This window comes from Giraffa tippelskirchi, chromosome 1, assembly GCF_054371585.1.
Source record: "Giraffa tippelskirchi isolate mGirTip1 chromosome 1, T2T-mGirTip1v1.2.pri, whole genome shotgun sequence".
NCBI lineage: Eukaryota > Metazoa > Chordata > Mammalia > Artiodactyla > Giraffidae > Giraffa > Giraffa tippelskirchi.
In genome coordinates, this window is record NC_137275.1 from 128,489,089 (window position 1) to 128,507,267 (window position 18,179).

Consider the following 18,179-nt stretch of genomic DNA (forward strand, 5'->3'; position numbering starts at 1 on the left):
TTGGCCCAGTATCTCAAAGATGGAAGGCTAGAGGCAAACCTACCAGGAAGCATATGCCTCAAGGTTCATAGCAGTACCTTTATAACAGCCCCAAACTGGAAGCAACCCCAATTCCACCAGTATGGAGAAAGAGCTTATGGAATATTAATATCCTGGATTCTGTTTAGCTGTCAAAGTGAACAGATTATTGCTGTTGCCCCCATCCCTGCTAATTCCTATGTTCAAGTTCTATACCCCAGTGATGTGACTATCTTTGGAAATAGGGTCTTTAAACGGACGGTTACATTATTGAGGTGGGTCCTGATCCAATGCGACTGGTGTCCTTATAAGAGGTGCTGAGGACACAGACATGGGCAGGGGGACAACCGCATGAGGACACAGGGAGGAGACGGCCACCTACAAGCCGGGGAGAGAGGCCTCAGCAGAAACCAGCCCTGCTGACACCTTGACCTTAGCTTTCTGGCCTCTGGAACTGTGGGAAAGCACATGTCTGCTATTTAAGCCCCTCAGTTCCTGGTACTTTACTACAGAAGGCCTAGCAAACAAATACAGAATTTTACAATGTTGAGTGAAAGGAATAAGACACAAAAACTAAAATGGCTTGATCCCATTTGTATAAAAAAGGTGAAAAACAGACAAAACATGGGTGGTGAAACTATAAAGAAAGGCAAGGATAGTGGTGGCTTCTCTGGGTGTGGGAAGGTGAATCAGGAAGGGGTACCAGTGGGGCAATGAGAGGAGCTCTGGGCATCTGGAATATTCTTGCTCTTGTGGTTACACAGATGTTTACTTATCATGACTCTATGTTTATAATTCTGCTCTTGTTCATACTTTATACAATTTTTTGATGTGTTTTATACTTGACAGCCAAAAGCACTTTAAGAAGGAAAGACAGAAAACTAATGACAGAGAAAGAGAATACCCAGTGACCTGAGAGGGGTGGCAGAAACGTTCCCCTTGGTCAGTGGGTTTAAATCTAGGAGTCCCCCCAGTTCTCATGATCACTACCCCCTTCTTTGTGTCACAGGCTGTGCCCCAAGCTTTCGATGCCTCCCAGACTCTTGCAAGTGTCTGAGTTTCAGCCTCTGACTGAGATGATCTCTAAAGATTCTTTCAGCTCCCAAATCCTTTGATTCCAGACGGGTCAGCCCCCTCTTTTGCCCCTGCCAGCCTCAGCGCCCCTGCTGACCCAGGCGGTGCGAGACCAGCCCGCAGTGGCTGGAGCAGCCCTCTAACTCCCTCTCCGATCCTCCCCCCCATGTTGGGTGCATGTCTAGCCAGGTCTTGGGAGAGCTGTCCGTGTGCACAGCCTCAAGGTCAAATACTGGATACTCATGGGCTGTCCTGGCTGACCTGAGGTGCCAGGGACACCCAGGTGGAAGCTATCAGATTCTCCTGGCTGGCGCCTCCCCTGCCCCACACCCAACTCCCAGAGTAAGGCCATAGGTGGGGGTCCCCAACTGCATGGGGAGGGCAGCAGGGCCCCAGGCTTACCTTTGCTGGTTTCACTCTCTCTAATAAGAAAGGCGCCAGCCTTATTGACTGGAGCCAGAAGCTGCCTCTCGGCATCTCTCCGGCAAATTGATCTAAAGAACCACCTGGAAAGGAAAAGCACAAAGGCAGGCAGAGCTGAGAGTGGCCATGCTCCTGGGGATCTTGTCACCCAAGTCCCTTCCCCCTTCAGATACAATGTGTTCCTGTTGCCAACTTGACCCTGAGCTGAACCCCCATATCTTGATACATGAAACTCCCTTAATCCCTTTCCCTCCTGTCAGCAATGGATTTGGTGTTTCCTTGACAAGAAGTGAGAATAGTACTTGGTGCCCTTTGTTAATTTTGCTCTGGGCAAAGGCACCCGATACCTTCCCCTACAGCCCACCCTCCTTGGGGTCGGGTCTCCAGTGCTCCTTGAGCATGGCGGGTTAAGGTGGACCTGCCCTAGCCTCACTCTGGTCCAAGGAAAGGCACAGGACTGGGCGTGCTGGGCAAGGAGCCCTCGTGAGGGTGGGCATCACTGGACAGGGACATTAGGCGAGGCTGCTAATCTGTTCCAGCTCATGAATTTGACAGACTCTGAGCTCCTTCAGGGGAGGGGCCACGTCCTAGTCAGTTTGGCATCCTCTCCAGTCCTGGCCAGAGCCGGGCTCTGGCTCTGGTGGTGCGGGGCTCTAATGCCTGAGGCCGTGGCTGGTGCCGGGTGCTTGTGAGTGATGAGGATGCTGTGCCCAGGCTCTCCTGTAAGGCCCCCATCCTGTGAGTCCCCCGAGGCGTGAGCCCTGAGTCCTGCCTCTGGAGGCAGGGGAGGAGGCTGGCTGGTTAAGGGCGTCTCTATCAGGTTAGCCAGGAAATGGGCAGCTCTCATTTTACAGATGGGAGGAGTGGGGTAGGCTCCCTGAACTACGTCCTTGGTGTCACACAGACGTTTAAACGGTGTCAAGCCTTTCCCAGTGACTCCAAGTCCCCGCCCCTCTCCTGTGCCCTCCGTGCTGGGTTCACACCCTGCTCTGCTTATTAGCTGCTTTCTGGCTCCATCCTGCATGGAACAGAAGCAGCCAGCACACCTGTGGGGCTGTCTATCCACCTACTTTTCCACTTCCAGGGTCTCTACCCGGGCCACAAAGTTGCTGGGCACGTAGCCTTCTCTTCCTGTGATGAGAGACTTGGCCAACCACCAGTCTCCAGTTCTAGGAAGGAAGGAAAAACAGAACGGGTAGTAACTCTCACAGGCCTCTCCCTGGGTAGCTCACAGCCCACAGCAGCATCTCAGGCAGAAAATTCGAGAGGCAGACAGGCGGGTAGAGAGAAGGGACTGGGGCCAGTGGCTCAGTCCCTGGGGTGTCCGGGTCATTTCCAACTTACAAGCTTCCTTCCAGGGGAGAGGGGGACAATGCAGCCTCCAGGAGAGATTTATCTACACAGCCTGATTCACCCAAGAGGGGACCAGTCTTCTAGTGAGCAGCTTACTCTCGATTAATGGGACACTTTTAGAGTTTAGGGAGCAAGTTTGCACTGGATGGGAAAGACAGAAACAAGAAGGGCTGCTAAGAAAGGCTGAACCAAGAGCTATTCTGCTCTTGTCTGGAGGCCCTCGTAGAACTTTGAGAACAAAAGCAGCTCCCAGGCTCCACAGGACAAGCATGACATTTGAGGCAGAGTACGCTAAGAGTTGGACACGACTAAGCGACTTCACTTTCACTTTTCACTTTCATGCATTGGAGAAGGCAATGGCAACCCACTCCAATGTTCTTGCCTGGAGAATCCCAGCGATGGGGGAGCCTGGTGGGCTGCCTTCTATGGGATCGCACAGAGCTGGATACGACTGAAGCGACTTAGCAGCAGCAGCAGCAGCATAGACTTTGGAGGAGTTTCTGAGAAGAAACCCTGGATAAATCTGGACACAACTGACTCCAACCCAGAGCTGTGATGGAGCAGTCAGGCAAGCGCTGTGGGTGTTAGGAGGGCTGCACAGAGGAGGTGACATTAGAGGTGGGTTTTGAAGGAGGAATAGGATTTTGACAGCAGAGCAGGAGGTAGTGAATAGGAACACCTCACCAGAAAGACTTTAAAAAAGTACATGGAGGAAAGGTGATTGGGTCAAGTTTAAGAAAGGGCTGGGTGACTGGGCTGGGGGGTGGGGGACAGGGCACTGGAGAAGCTATTCAGGAGGCAGCTGTGGGGTGTCGGGGTGGGGAGAGAAGAGGGGGTTCTGCAGAGACAGGGACGGTGTCCTGAACACTTACTCCTTCAGTATCTGCAGCTTCTCCCCCTTCAGCATCTGCAGGTCCCGGTCGTTCATGGCCTTATAGTCATACAGGGCCACCACGAAGTGATTCTCTAAAGGGAACAGGTTAGACATGGCCACGGCTCTGGCCACTAGAGCCATGGTAGGGGCTGGGAAAGTCCCGAAGATCTAGGGAGATTGGCTGTGTGGACCTGAGGGCTGCAGACCTAAGTCTGGGACCAGCGTTGGCAGGTCTCTTAGCCTCCCCTCCCTGCCCCCTCCCCTCCTGCCCTCCCTGCCTCTATTCCAAGGGGAGGAGTGGTCTCAGAACATGGCAGCTGTAACTTTGACCTGTGACTGTGCCCAGGGCTTGGTCACAGTGCTCAGCCTGGCAGTACCCAGACAAGCTGGTGGTCCCAGAACAGAGGGGGGAGGGGGCTCCGGAGCTCAGTTTAGCGTTTTTCCGGTGACCACTACTTTTCTGCACAGCTCAGGGGAGCCAAGACCCCTCCAGGAAAAGGTCACCTGGAAACCACTTATCTTCCCTGGGAGTAAATGACTCAGCTTTGTCACCAAAGCCTGGCTATTCAACCCCCTCTGCCGGGAAGGAGGGGCTGGAATGCGAGGCCCCTAACTGGGCTCCAGCTCTTTTGAGTAGACAGACTGTGAGTTCCTTCAGGGGAAGGGCCAGGTCGTAATTAGTTTGGCATCCTCCGCGGTCCTGGGGCAGAGCTGGGCTCTGGGTTGATTGCTTGATGCAAGGGTGTGACTGCATGAAGCCTGAGGACCCTGGGTGCTGGGTGCAGGTGGGTGATGAGGATGCTGGGGTGGAGCACTCCTGGAAGCCCCATCCCGTGAGCCCCTTGCCCGAGTCTGAGCTTCTGACGCAGGCTGAGGTCATTCATTATGTCATCTCCACAGTCCCTCCCATCAGAGTGAAGTGGAGGCTGGGGGTGGTTAGAAGGTTGGTGGGAGGCCTTTAAAAGTGGGTTGGGAAACAAGATGGTGCTTCCTTGCGTGGAACAGAGCAGGGGCTGGGATGCAGAACATCGGCCTTCACCCTTGGAAGCTGGGTGCTAGAATCTTTGAAAGCCTGGGTTTGATGATGCTGTCTGTATTTGCGGTAACTCTTTTGGTGTTCGTTTATAGTTTGTAAAGTCTTTTACAAAGACTCAGGCTCAGATACTGAAGGAGCTGGTGCTTAGACTCCTGGACCGATCCCCTTTGACAGGTGAAACCTGGGCCACCTCACTCAGCCTCCCTCCAGACTTCTCTCAAACCCTCGAGGGCTTCTCTTCTCTAGGCAGCTCCTCCCACCTCAGCCCCTGTTCCAGCTGCACAAAGCCGGGGCCCAGAGGACGTGGCCAGGGGGCGCTCAGCTGCAGCCCCTTCTTACCTTGATCTGGGTGCATGGTGTCGGGAGGTGGGGGAGCCAGGTGGTTAAACACAACCTACAGCGGAAATGCAGGCGCTCTATATTAGTTCACACCCTGAGGTTTGGGTGGGGCCCTGTGGGATGAGGTTGCCAGCTGGAGGGTCTGGGGGAGCCCGAGCTGCACAGTTAAACTCTACATGAGCCTCTGAAACTCCCCAGGTGCCAGCACCAACCCCATTACCACCCCCCACCATCTGCCAGACCACACACAGGGTTGGAGGAAGGGTACATGGGGATGCCCCAACTTCGTAAGAAGCAGCTGTGGAATTGGGGGCGGGGAACTGGATCACTAGCCAGGTTATAAGCCTGGCTCTGCTTTAAAAGATGAAGTTGCAAAAGAGTATTTGTTCTCAAGGAAAATTATTTAAAAAACATATTTCACTAAGACTCAACGAATGTATTCCCAGATACGTACCCTGTGGAGAAAGTTTTATACAGGAATGCTCCTAGCTCCCCCCCAAAAAATTAAATAAAAATTGTTGAAGTGTGGAAATCACTCTTGGACCAAAGACAGACAAATAGACAAACTGGTTGGAAAGTCATGCAATGAAATTCTGGACAGCTCTAGGAGTTTGCGGCTATAGTCCCGTACATCACGTGGATAAAACCCACATATGTAACAGAGATCAGAAACCCAGGTCTCCGGGCTTCCCTAGTGGCTCAGTGGTAAAGAATTTGTCTGCCAATGCAGGAGACACGGGTTCGATCCCTGATCTGGAAGATGCCGAGGAGCAACTAAGCCCATACGCCACAACTACTGAGCCCGCGTGCCCTTGGATCTGTGCTCTGAAATAAGAGAGGTCACCACCATGAGAAACTTGTGCACGACAACTAGGGAAAAGCCTGAGCAGCAACAAAGACCCAGCACAGCCAAAAATAAACCAATAAATAAACGTTAAAAAAAAAGATTCCACGTCTCAGATGAATATGTGCCATCTGATTCAAAGGGCAAAATCAAACTGAATAGTGTATAGAAATGCATACATATGTGATCACACTGAAAAAGTGAGGCTAAGAAATGATAAACACTCAGGTCAGTGAGACAAGGATGGACTGGGGGCAGCAGACAGTCTCAACTGGTCACTTTCTGCTTCTGAGGATGAGGGGGTGCTCTGCTGGGCGTTCATTTTGTTCTTATTTTCAACTTGATGTATGTGTTACAAATATTCTTTTTGTATTCTGTATTTATTGAACACAATTTTGAAGTAGCGTTTTGCAAAATGAAATGTATCGCATGGTTCCATTGAAAATATAAACACAAAAATAACACACAGGAAAGGGGTCTGGAGGCAGGAGCTCTGAAGTGAAAAGTCCCGGTATCATTGGGCAGTGAGACAAATGAGTATTTATAATTTTTTTCCATAATTAATATATATTATGTGACTTAAAAAAAAAAGTTAGAAACATTCCAAACTCTAATACTTATTAGCAAGTAACAAACTCAATTTAAGTCAGAGTTTGCCCAGTGAATCATTCATTCATTCAACAAACATTTCATTATTTGCCAAGCCCTGCACTAAATTGGGACATAGATGGAGAAGACTTCTCTAGAAAATGGGATTAGCAATCCCCTCCTCCCCAACCGCTTCAGGTCACTGTCAGAATAAAGCAATGCCCAGATTGATATGCTGATGAAGGTAGAGAGATCTGGAGTGGGGGATCCAGGCATGACTCCCAGCTGCCCCAAATGAAAAGGGTGTAGGTGGTCAGACAGGAGGAGACATGAATAGTCATCTAAAAGTGCATCTCTGAGGATGGCACTGTCAAATGGTGCTTTGTGAGCAGACCAGAACCACGAAGGGGACAATGATCTGCAGGAGCTTCTGGGCAGGGGTCGGGGCAGCAGATGTTGCTAAATGCTCCAGACTCCCCCAGTTTCCTTTTTTCAAGTTGACATTTTTTTTTAAATTTCCTTTTCCCTTCAGGCTGCCCTTGCCCATTGAAAACTGGCTAAGATTAACAGGTGGGCCCACCAGGCCTGGTCCTGCGCTAAAGGCAATATGTTATTGCCTTCTATACCTGTATATACACTGCATAATGTTACAGCCCCATCAGAAAGACATTCTGACTGTACCCATTTTACAGATGCAGACACTGAGGCATAGGGGAGATAAGTAACCTGCTTCGAAGCACACAGCTAATAAATTTGCCTCAACAACCTGGCTGCTTAATTTTATACTATACCACCACCACGACTTGAGCCAGGGTGGCCATGGGAGGGGGCCTGTTTGTCGGAGCCCTGAGTAATCTCGAGATGGTGCTGGCCCTGGCTGGAGGCAAGCAGCAGACCTGGAGCCACACAGGTAGGCTCTGTGCTCCTGTCTCCCACCCTGTCCAGCTGGGCACCCAGGTCACTCACCAGGGGCGGCAGTGGTGGGGGCTCTTTGCTCTGGGTGCTGGTCTTCACAGGGCTCCATCCACTCCTACCCTTCTCCTTGACCTGCCTTTTGCTGCTCACCACTCCCATCCTGTCAGAGAGCATGCAGCAGATCAGCGATGTAAGTTTTCAGAACCTCTGTGCACAAGAGAACCCCCAAACCCCTTCCGGTGGCCAATTACAAAGGTAGTGAGGCAGTAGTGGGGAGCGTGAAGGTCAAAGTCAGAACATGGATTCAGAAGGGGTTTGGGTCAGCTAAGCTTGTCTGCATCTTTTTCCAAGAGCCAGAAGAAGTGGCCCAGAGAGGAGAGACGCCTGGGTTTAGGACTCAGAGAGGGTCTGGTCTGAGGAAAGTGCCAGAAACCTGCTGCGGTGGATCCCAGGGCCTGGGGACAGGAGCCTTGCTGTCTAGAAAGAGGTGACCAATGCATCTAGTGGTCTGGGTTTCAGTCTTCACTTGGGAAGATCACATCCCCTCTCATGGACCATTAGAACATTCTGAGGTTCTTTCCAGCTCAGGTTTTCAGATGCGATGCTGTAATTTACAGCACAGTGAGAGCACAGGCACCTGGGGTCAACTTCTCAGTAATATCAGGGAAACTTCTCTAGAGGCGAACGAAATATGATCAAGATTTTTCTTGAATAAAGAGACTTCAGTGACAGAGGTGGGAAAGGCCCCAGCATCCCCAGCATGTCACCACCACCCTCACTCCAGGGACAGCTGTTCGAGGAGAGCTTACTCTTGACCAAGAACTTCACCTATCTCATATCATCCTTCATTTCTCTAAAATGAGTGCAAGTGGGAGGTCTGAGATGGTAAAGAGCTGGTTCCTGGTCAGACAGTTAACCAACACAGAGCCAGTTTTGGAGCCCAGGCTGACCCTAGACCACCATGCTCCAGCTCACAGCCGGCCCATCCCTACCAGGCAGATGCTTATGGAGGAAAGGGCTCTTGCCTGAAGGGTGTGTGGATGACGGAGTTCCTGACTGCCATTGGATATGTACATCGTGTTTTAAGAGGCACCCCTTTTCCCACATCTCAGTGTCTTACAGTTAATGATGATTCATAGGTAATTAGCAGCATTTTCCCCTCTCTCTTAGTGATACATAAACGCTAGCCCTCCGAGCAGCGGTGTCTTAGATTCAAAGAAACGCGCAAAGCATTTCTTTCAGAGAGTTAAAAGCACACACCTCGTATTATTTCTCTTCAAAATCATCTTGAAAAAGAAAAGACTATAATAATTGTGAATAATGGATAGAGAACCATAGTAACAAATAACCCACAAGTTTTTTTTTTAGTATATTTCTCATACAGAACATTTGTAAACTATATTAGTAATATAGTACTAATTTTACTAGTACTATAATAATTACTAATTATTAGTAGTAATAATAATGTAAACTAATTACTAATTAGTTGTAGTTACTAGTAATGTAAACAGTTCTGATAGTTCACATTTTTAAAGAATAACACTTTTTTTCTTGTATTCATGTGTGTGCGGGCTCAGTTGCTTCAGTCGTGTCTGACTCTTTGCGACTCTACGGACTGTAGCCCGCCAGGCTGCCCAGTCCATGGGATTCTCCAGGCAGGAATACTGGAGTGAGTTGCCATGCCCTCCTTCAGGGGATCTTCCGACCCAGAGATTGAACCTGGGTCTCCTGCATTACAGGCAGATTATATACCACTGAGCCACCAGCAAAGCCCCTTTTTTTGTATTAACTTGTATCTAAGTAGTTTCTTTTGTTAGTTTAGATCACCTTTAACATCAAATGACATATATAGTGCCAAAGTGACAGGGGAACATTTTAGTTTTCAGAGATCTTTAGGTATCCGCATTTTGGATAAGGGATAGTGGGTTTGTACTTGTAAGGGCTGCAGAATTTTACCAGGTGCCTATTTACTATCTATTTATATAGTAATTTTTCTTCTTTAATTTGTTGATGTAATGAATTATGTTGATAAAATTTTTTGTATTGAAACATCCTTGCATTCTGGAGTAAAAGCTATTAGGTTACAGTAAATTAGTCTTTTTGATACATGGTTAGATCCCATTTGTTAGTATTTTATTTTGAATGAAAATCTATATTCCCAAGTGTGATTAGTCTATGAGGAATTAACATTAAGATGATGCTGGCTTCCTCCCATACCAGGGAGCTCTTCATCTTTTTCCCTATAATCTTGAGTAATTTAATAACATTGGGGCTATCTGTTCTTTAAAGGCTAAATGGAACTCAGCTGGTAAGTCCTCCGTTCCTGGGATTTTAAATAATAGATCTTTAAATAAATTTCCAATTTCTTCTACAGGAATTTGTCTCTTGCTATTTTTCTTCCTTCTTACACCATTTTGATAACTGATATGATTTATAAGAGATCTTTGATTTCCTTTACTTTTCAGATTCATTGCAATGAAGGTTTACATCATACTGTTTTGTAATTATTTTCATTTCTTCTCTTTCTTGATTATGGCTTATTTCTTGTTCCCAACAGACATTAAAAGTACTTTCAATAATAAGTATGATTTTTAATTGGATAAAATTATCTGAAAGTTTCTAAGACCAAATAAAGTTTTATACCAGCTTTAAAATCACAAAAAAGGAGAGTATAATCAAAATAGCATGAAAGTGGAATAGGAATAGATGTATCACCAGTGAAACATAACAATAACCACGCAAACAGATCCCAGTACATATGCAAACAGATCCCAGTACATATGCAAACAGATCCCAGCACATATGCAAACAGATCCCAGTACATATGCAAACAGATCCCAGTACATATAGAAACAGTGGAGTTTTAATTCAGTGGAGCACTGAGGGTTTATTTTAATAAAAGGTGTTGAGAAAATATCTATCTACTTAGAAGAAAGTGCAACTGGACCCCAATCTCACACCATGTTAAAAATAAGTTCCAGGTATACTGAAAAAATATATTTAAAAATTTTTTTAAATTAAAATTTGGAAAAAAAATTAAGAGACTAATACATATGACCCAGGCTTCCCTGGTGGCTCAGTGGTAAAGAATCCATCTGCCAGTGCAGGAGCCACAGGAGATGCAGGTTTGATGCAGGTTTGCTGATCTTCCCTGGCTCAGGAAGATCCCCTGAAGAAGGAAATAGCAACCCAGTCCAGTATTCTTGCCTGGGAACTCCAATGGACAGAAGAACCTGGAAGGCTACAGTCCATGAGGTTGCAAAAGAATTAGATGCAACTTAGTGACTACACAACAACAACAACATATGACTCAGAGCTGGAGATAACAATGAACCAAGATAGAATAGCTGGAAACTAAGAGAGAATAAAAAGACATACTCATAACAAAAAGGCAAATTCATAAATGTTAAAGGTACTATACAGTAAAGGAAACCATCATGAAGTCAGTAGATGAGCAATAGATTTGAGGAAAAGATTTGCAAACTGTATGGTACACAAATGTCTATTTATAACGTACACAGAGCTCATGAAAATTGACAAGAAGTATGGGATTAGCATATAATCTACTCAATAGAAAAATTAGTAAAAATATAAATAGGTAATCCATCCAACACAAATGTGAATCACTAAATAGGCATGTGAAAATACTAAAATTACTTCCCAGTTGGAAAATGCAAATCAGAGTATCAAGGAAACACTATATTACATCAATAAGATTGGGAAATAAATACAAGGAATGGTAATACCAATTGTTGATGATAAAGGGAAAATTGTGTTTCTTACATTTCTGGTACAAACATATTTAGTATTGTTATTTCATCTGTTCTTTCTCACTCCATTTCTAGGTTGAAAGCTTTATGAAGACTGGGATTTTTGTATTATACATTGTTAAATCTAAATTACCAAAACAGTGCCTGGCATGGAATAAGTACTTAATAAACATTTATTGAACAAATAAAATACTAAATATTACCAAACTTTTAGAAAGCAATCTTTCAAGTTCTATTAAAATGAAAAAATATACATAACTTTGGATTTACAATTCCTCTCCCAAGAATCTCACAGTGTAATAAGACATCATTATACAGGAATGTATAGGATATACATGCTTTATTGCAGCAATAATTGGAGCAACAAAAAACAGAACATAAAAAACTTGTAACTGCTCACTAACTGTAAAGCTGGACTTTAAAAGTCTCTAAAATATGATACATCTATTAAAAAGAATGTGCTAGATCTTTACCAGCGAGGCTAAGAGGAATTTCTACAACATATTGTTAGGTGAGAAAGGCAGGAAGCAACGAAGCGGGTGAGGTTTACCCATATTCGGAAAAACAAAAGAATGAGACGAGAAACCCCTGTATAGGGTTAGGGTTAGGTTTGGGAGGATAAACACCAAGATGTTTACTTTGGTTATTGGCGAGGGAGATAGAGACAGAAAAGGAGGTAGAACACCCCCACCCCCAACCTCCAATAGAAAGAAAAAGCAAATTTAAGAAAATGTGTGTGTGGGTGTGTGTAGGAGTGTTGATGCAAAGTAGGGCTCCAAAAAGATATTTCCTAAAATGTTAATATTGTTTATCTCAAATAATAGGACTTCATGTGACTTTTTAACTGCTTCCTTATGATTTTATACATTCCTTGAATTCTTTAACAGCAAGCATATCTTATTGGTACAAGTGGAAAAATGAAAAGAGACGTGACTGACTTGCTCAGCACCAGAGAGGGTGTAAGACCTGGACCAGGGTCAACCCCAGCACTGGGTCTCAGGCTTTTCCTCCTTCTTCCAGCCTCCTGGCTCAACAAAGGGTCGGTGGGCAACAGCTTCTAGAATTTTCCCTACATGGACATCTGGTTCTGTGCCTGCACAAATGACCAACCCTGTCTGGTCAACCCTATTGCCACCAGTTTTAAACTTTCTGTCCAAACCTTTCTGTCCACTTAAACAACAGAACTGAATATCCACATAACTTGACAAGAAGTATGAATACAATTCCTCAGATTAAATCACCACTACTTACACTTCCTTGTCCTTCAGCTCCTTAGCAGTGTGTATGCAGATGGTTTTCCATGGGTTTTCTAGGGTCCTTCCACCCCAGGGGCTCTGACTCGAGTCCAAGTTAATCAGGAGGGCATGTGACGAGCCGAGTCCTGGCCTGCGCTTGGGCTGTCACTCTGCTGTGATATTTTAGCAGTTTCAGGCTGGGTGGAGCCAGGAAACACAGGGTCCATGCATAAGCCCTAGGCAACATGTGCAGGTCCCAGGAGCTTCAGGGGGTTTTGCTGCCCTCAGGGGATACTGGCCTCCTTCCAGCAGTGAAGGACGGATGGGAGAAGGGTATGTGTGTGTGTATGAGAGCGCACACACGTGCACCTGTGTGTGTGCGCATGACAGAGCAACCGTGTGTATGCTATGTGTGTGTGTAGTGCAGAGAGGGTGGGGGTTAGCAAGAGAAGGGGAAGTTTGGGGAGGGGACTTATGTTTGTTTATCTGGACTAGGTTAGACCCCCGTGCGGACCTTGACCGGAGCAGGGAGATCAATGTGGGCCCCAGGGGAGACGCTTGTAGCCTGAAACACAGCCTCAACCTTAAAACCTTTTATTTACAGTTGCCAGCATCTCACAGGTTGGAAGGACTTCATAGATATGATTTATTGGATATTCATGTAGCATCCATAGGGTTTCCCAGGTGGCGCTAGTGGTAAAGAACCTGCCTGCCAATGCAGGAGACATAAGAGACGCAGGTTCCACCCCTGGGTTGAGAAGACCCCCTGGAGAAGGGCATGGCAACCCACTCCAGTATTCTTGCCTGGAGAATCCCGTGGACAGAGGAACCTGGCGGGCTATAGTCCATAGGGTGGCACAGAGTCGGACACAGCTGAAGTGACTTAGCACAGCACATAGCATCCGTAGGGTGGCTACAATTATTCTCATTTCACAGCTGAGGATGCAGTGGCCAGGTGACTTGCTAAGATCACACAGAAGGTGGCAGAGTCAGGCGCTGGAGGGGGTTCTCAGCCTATCCTGCCCCCAACCTCCCTGCCCAAAGAGGGTACATGGGTGCCTTGCCTGGGGCTCTATCACCAGGGCTCACAGTTCGAGTTCTGACACCTCATCTTCATCTCTGTGGGGACTGCACCTGCCTCTGAAGTCCTCCAGCCCAGAGGAAAAGCCCTCTGAGAGCTGACGGAGAGGGGAGGTGTGGAATTCCAGGGAGAGCCTGGCACAGCCGTCTCCCTACTCCCTGGTCCAGGGGAAGTGGGTGGTCCAAGCAAGCGACCAATTGGCTGTGTGAACCTGGGCAAATCATCTCATCTTCTAGACTCAGTTTCCTCACTTATAAAATGGGAAAGTATGAAACTATTCCTCATTTTCATATATAAAGACTTTTTGAAAAAACATACTCAAAGATAAATGCTGAAAAAGCCAAATAATAGACTTTCTTGTTTGGGGGTGAGGAGGCAGTTTTGTTTCTGCAGAATTAAACCAGGTTTCAATGCACTTTTCTGCTTGCATTACGCTGTCTGTGTGCTTCCTTCATCCTGGTCTTAGCATTATGGAACACCATTTTATTTTTAGCATGTATTTAAATAAATACTGATAACCTGTCAATTATGTCTTGCCTATTTGGAAAAACTTGGTCTATTTTTAGCCTTTCACAGATGTCTTTTAATTATGCATTCACCCACAATTACAGGTGTAATTCCAATGACTATTTGTCTATTTGTGTAAAATTAGGGGAAAAGGCACCAAAACATGGAAACAGTTGTGCAAACAGTATTACTCATATGAAAGTGCTAATTCGGACAAGACGGAACTGTTGGCACGCAGGTGGCAGTTCATTCATCAGCTGACGTGCTCAAGTCCAAATTCAACATATGGAAAATGTTTGGGGAATGTTGACACTCAATGTGCAGCTACCTAGGTTTTATAAAGGTCAAGGACCCAGGGCCTGTACATATGCCATACAGTTGTTATGCAGACCAAACCAGATGAAAGAACCAGAGCAGACAGGGTACTAAATAACTCGTAACTGGAGGATGAACTGGGTGACAGAGGAGAGCTTCACGGTACCCTGAGCGGGTCTGGGATCCCCTGAAGTTCCTAACCTTTCCTCTGGGGTTGAGGGCCCGGGTGGTCAGAGGGGACAGAGGCCAGCCAATGTGAATGGCAGGTTACCACATGGCCCCAGAAGTGTTGATGGCTCTGAGTCCCTCCACCTTCACTGGCTGCTCCAGAAGAAGGTTATTTGAGAGACAGGAAGTTGATGTAGTGGAAAAATATCTTCTATAAGACGAAGTCAACCCTGGAATGCATATGGTGGCAAGACAGAAAAATCAGTTTAACTCCGGTTTACTTTTTAAAATTGATGTACACAAAGTACAACGTTGTGGCTCTGGTTTACTCTTTTAAAGAGCAGGTACTGGGACTTCCCTGGCAGCCCGGTGGCTAAGACTCTGCTTCCAATGCAGGGGGCCTGGGTTCGATCACTAGTTGGGGAACTAAGATCCCGCATGCCTTGCAACAAAAAGATTTTTTAAATAGCAGGTACTCTCATGTGTTAAGTGGCCTTCCTGTGCCAGATACTGAGCCAGATGCCCCACAAGCACTGTCGTGTTTGGGAGAGACCACAGGGCACCGAAGACAAGAATGCAGAGGTCTGAACTCCAGTCTTGCTCTCTTCAACCTCTGTGTCCTTGGGAAAGTTGCTTAACATTGCTGTAAGGATTAGATGAGTTATCCCATGCTACAGGCACATCTTAGAACAGTGCATGGCCCATAAAGTAAGTGTTTAATAAATACTTCACTATTACTCCACATATACAAATAACGACCAATCACAGTTTCTTTAGTAACTGTGAAACGGGCAGCGCCACCTTCTTTCTACAAATGAGACAGACTTGAGACTTGAAGCCCAGTTGACCTGGTGAGCTGTGGGGACAGCCTTCCACCTACCTCTGACTGGTTCCTAAGTCTGGTATCTGGAAACTTGGCCATATTCTTAGCCAAAATCTCAACTCTGTGACTTCACCTGACAGACGTGAGGGGGCCACTTCAAGGTGGAACAGGTGAGCCTATGAGCAGAGCCAGGGTTCATTTTGTGCACTGGCTGCCATGATGAGGCACCAGACTCCCATTGGTGAGTTCTTTCCATCCTTATGGAGTATTTGCCAACTTCTAAGCATTCCAAGTCCTGCCCCCTCCGTGAATCCTCTAGTGCAATGCCAGTTTCCTAGATGAGAAGAATACAATGATGGGCTTATGACTCTGAACTAAAAAGAGGCCAAAGAACTTGAACTGAAACTTATTTTTCAAGTCTCATGTTCAGGATAACTCAACCGGAGTGAAGGTACTTCACTTTGTGCATATCATTCCCTCCACTTGTGATCATGAAACAACAAGTGTTTCACGATCAACAAGTGTTCTAACAGTGCTGGCTCTTAGAAACTATATTCTTGTGTTCACTCAGTCACAGTCAACCGCGTACTGTGTCAGGCACAGCCAAGACACAGAGATGAAACAAGGAAGATGTCTGTTCTTGAGGGACAGTAAGACGAGAGACGGACACGCAAGTCACAACAAGCGGGGTACGCAGATGACGTTCAAAAGAGAGGTCTTGTGAGCTGAGCAAGAAGAAATCACTTCCACCTGCGAGAAAACACTAGGTAACCCTTAAAGGATGGTTCAGATATCATTTTTTAGATTGAAACTGTTTTGAACGAAAAAATTCAAAATATAAAACATGAGTCTAATGAACACCTCTATACACATCTCCCAGATTCACCAATTACCTTTAGATACTATTATTATTACTTATTTTATTTTTTCCTTTTTTGGCCACACTGCCCAGCATGTGGGATCTTAGTTTCCCAATCAAGAATCAACCACACCCCTTGCCCTGGAAGCATGGAGCATTAATCACTGGACCACCAGGGAAGTCCTAGAAATTATTTTCTTTAATACTTAAAGAAATACTTTAAGTATTTTAAGACAAATCATTTTATAAAGGATTTAAACTTTATTTATTTATTTTTATTTTTTTAATTTTTAATATTTTTTATTATTTTATTTTTAATTTATTTTTTATTTTTATTTCTTATTTTTTTATTTTATTTTATTATTTTATTATTTTTATTTTTATAAACTTTAAAGTGAAATGAAACTCATGGCTTGAAACGTACTGTGTCACCTCCATACTCTGTATGCATCTCTAAAACATGGAGACATTTTCTCATATAATCACAATGTCATTATCACACATAACAAAAGGAACAGTAATTCTATGGTTTTATCTAACATCCAATCCATAATCAGTTTCCCCCAATTGTCTCAAAAATGGCCTCTTGATGTTGGTTTGTTCTATTCAGGATTCAGACAAGTTTCACGCATTATATGGGATGGTTGAGTCTCTTGGGTCACCTTTACTGGAGTGACCTCCCACCCCCGCCCACCCTAGCCCCTGCTTGGGTTTGTTTCATGCCACTGATTTGTCAGATCCAGATTGGTGGTCCTGTGGAATGTTCTGCTTTCTGGAGTTTGCTTCCTCATAATGGCTCATAACGTGTTCCTCTACCTCCCTATGTCTCGTTGCTGTTGTTCAGTCACCTAGTTGTGTCCGACTCTTTGCAACCCTGTGGATTGTGGCACACCAGGCCTCCCTGTCTCTCACCATCTTCTGAAGTTTGCCCAAGTTCATGTCCATTGAGTCGATGATGCCATCCAGCCATCTCATCCTCTGATGCCTTCTTCTCCTTCTGCCCTCAATCTTTCATAGCATCAGGAACCTTTCCAATGAGTCAGCTGTTTGCATCAGATGAGCAAAATACTGGCGTTTCAGCTTCAGGATCAGCCCTTCCAATGAGTATTCAGGGTTGACTTCCCTTAAGATTGACTGGTTTGATCTCCTTGCTATCCAAGGGACTCTCAGGACTCTCCTCCAGCACCACAGTTCAAAAGCATCAATTCTTCGGCTCTCTGCCTTCTTTATAGTCCAGCTCTCACAACTGTACGTGACCACTGGGAAGACCACAGCCTTGACCATACGGACCTTTGTTGGCAGAGTAATATCTCTGCTTTTCAACACACTGTCTAGGTTTGTCATACCTTTCCTGTCAAGAAACAAATGTCTTCTGATTTCATGGCTGCAGTCACCATCCATAGTGATTTTAGAGCCCAAGAAGAGAAAATCTGTCATTACTTCCACCTTCTCCCCCTCTATTTGCCATGAGTTAATGGGGCTGGATGCCATGATCTTAATTTTTTTAATATTTAATTTTAAGCCAGCTCTTTCACTCTCCTCCTTTACACTCATCAAGAGGCTCTTTTGTTCCTCTTCACCTTCTGCCATTAGAGTGGAATCATCCACATTTCGGATGTTGTTGGTGTTTCTCATACATAGAACTAACTCTGCAGGATTCACTACACTCAGGTTCATCTTTTTCTGATAGGGATGCCTAAAAGGAGTGACATGTGCTTCACATCATGTGGCGGCTCATCTGTCAGGAGGCTCAAATATCCAGCTGCACCACTTCAGTGATGTTAAGATAGATCTGGGTTCAGGTGATGCCAGCCTGATCCTTTCATTGAAAAGCTCCTTATCAACATTTTCAGCTGATGTTTCCATGAGAGGTCACTGAGTACTGATGCTTTAATTCCAGCATTTCTTTCACACTTGTTAGTTGGGAGTTGAGAGAGTAAACGATGAAAATGAGAGA

The 18,179-nt window shown here is 45.7% G+C and overlaps 1 protein-coding gene across 5 annotated transcripts in view; it reads right to left on the bottom strand.

Moving 5' to 3' along the window:
- The window catches only part of BLK (BLK proto-oncogene, Src family tyrosine kinase), a 52,135-nt gene that overhangs the window by 11,570 nt on the left and 22,386 nt on the right, over positions 1-18,179 (bottom strand). For 3 of the 5 annotated variants that reach the window (XM_081495591.1, XM_081495588.1, XM_081495589.1), the window contains exons 2-6: positions 7,516-7,624; positions 5,118-5,172; positions 3,741-3,834; positions 2,586-2,684; positions 1,495-1,598 (exon numbers count right to left, since the gene is read on the bottom strand). In XM_081495591.1, coding sequence (XP_081351717.1) covers positions 1,495-1,598; positions 2,586-2,684; positions 3,741-3,834; positions 5,118-5,172; positions 7,516-7,623 — 460 coding nt within the window. In that variant the 5' untranslated portion in view covers position 7,624. Of the gene's footprint in view, positions 1-1,494; positions 1,599-2,585; positions 2,685-3,740; positions 3,835-5,117; positions 5,173-7,515; positions 7,625-12,485; positions 12,650-18,179 lie in introns of those variants that run through there. The other 2 variants (XM_081495590.1, XM_081495587.1) reach the window with 1 other exon arrangement.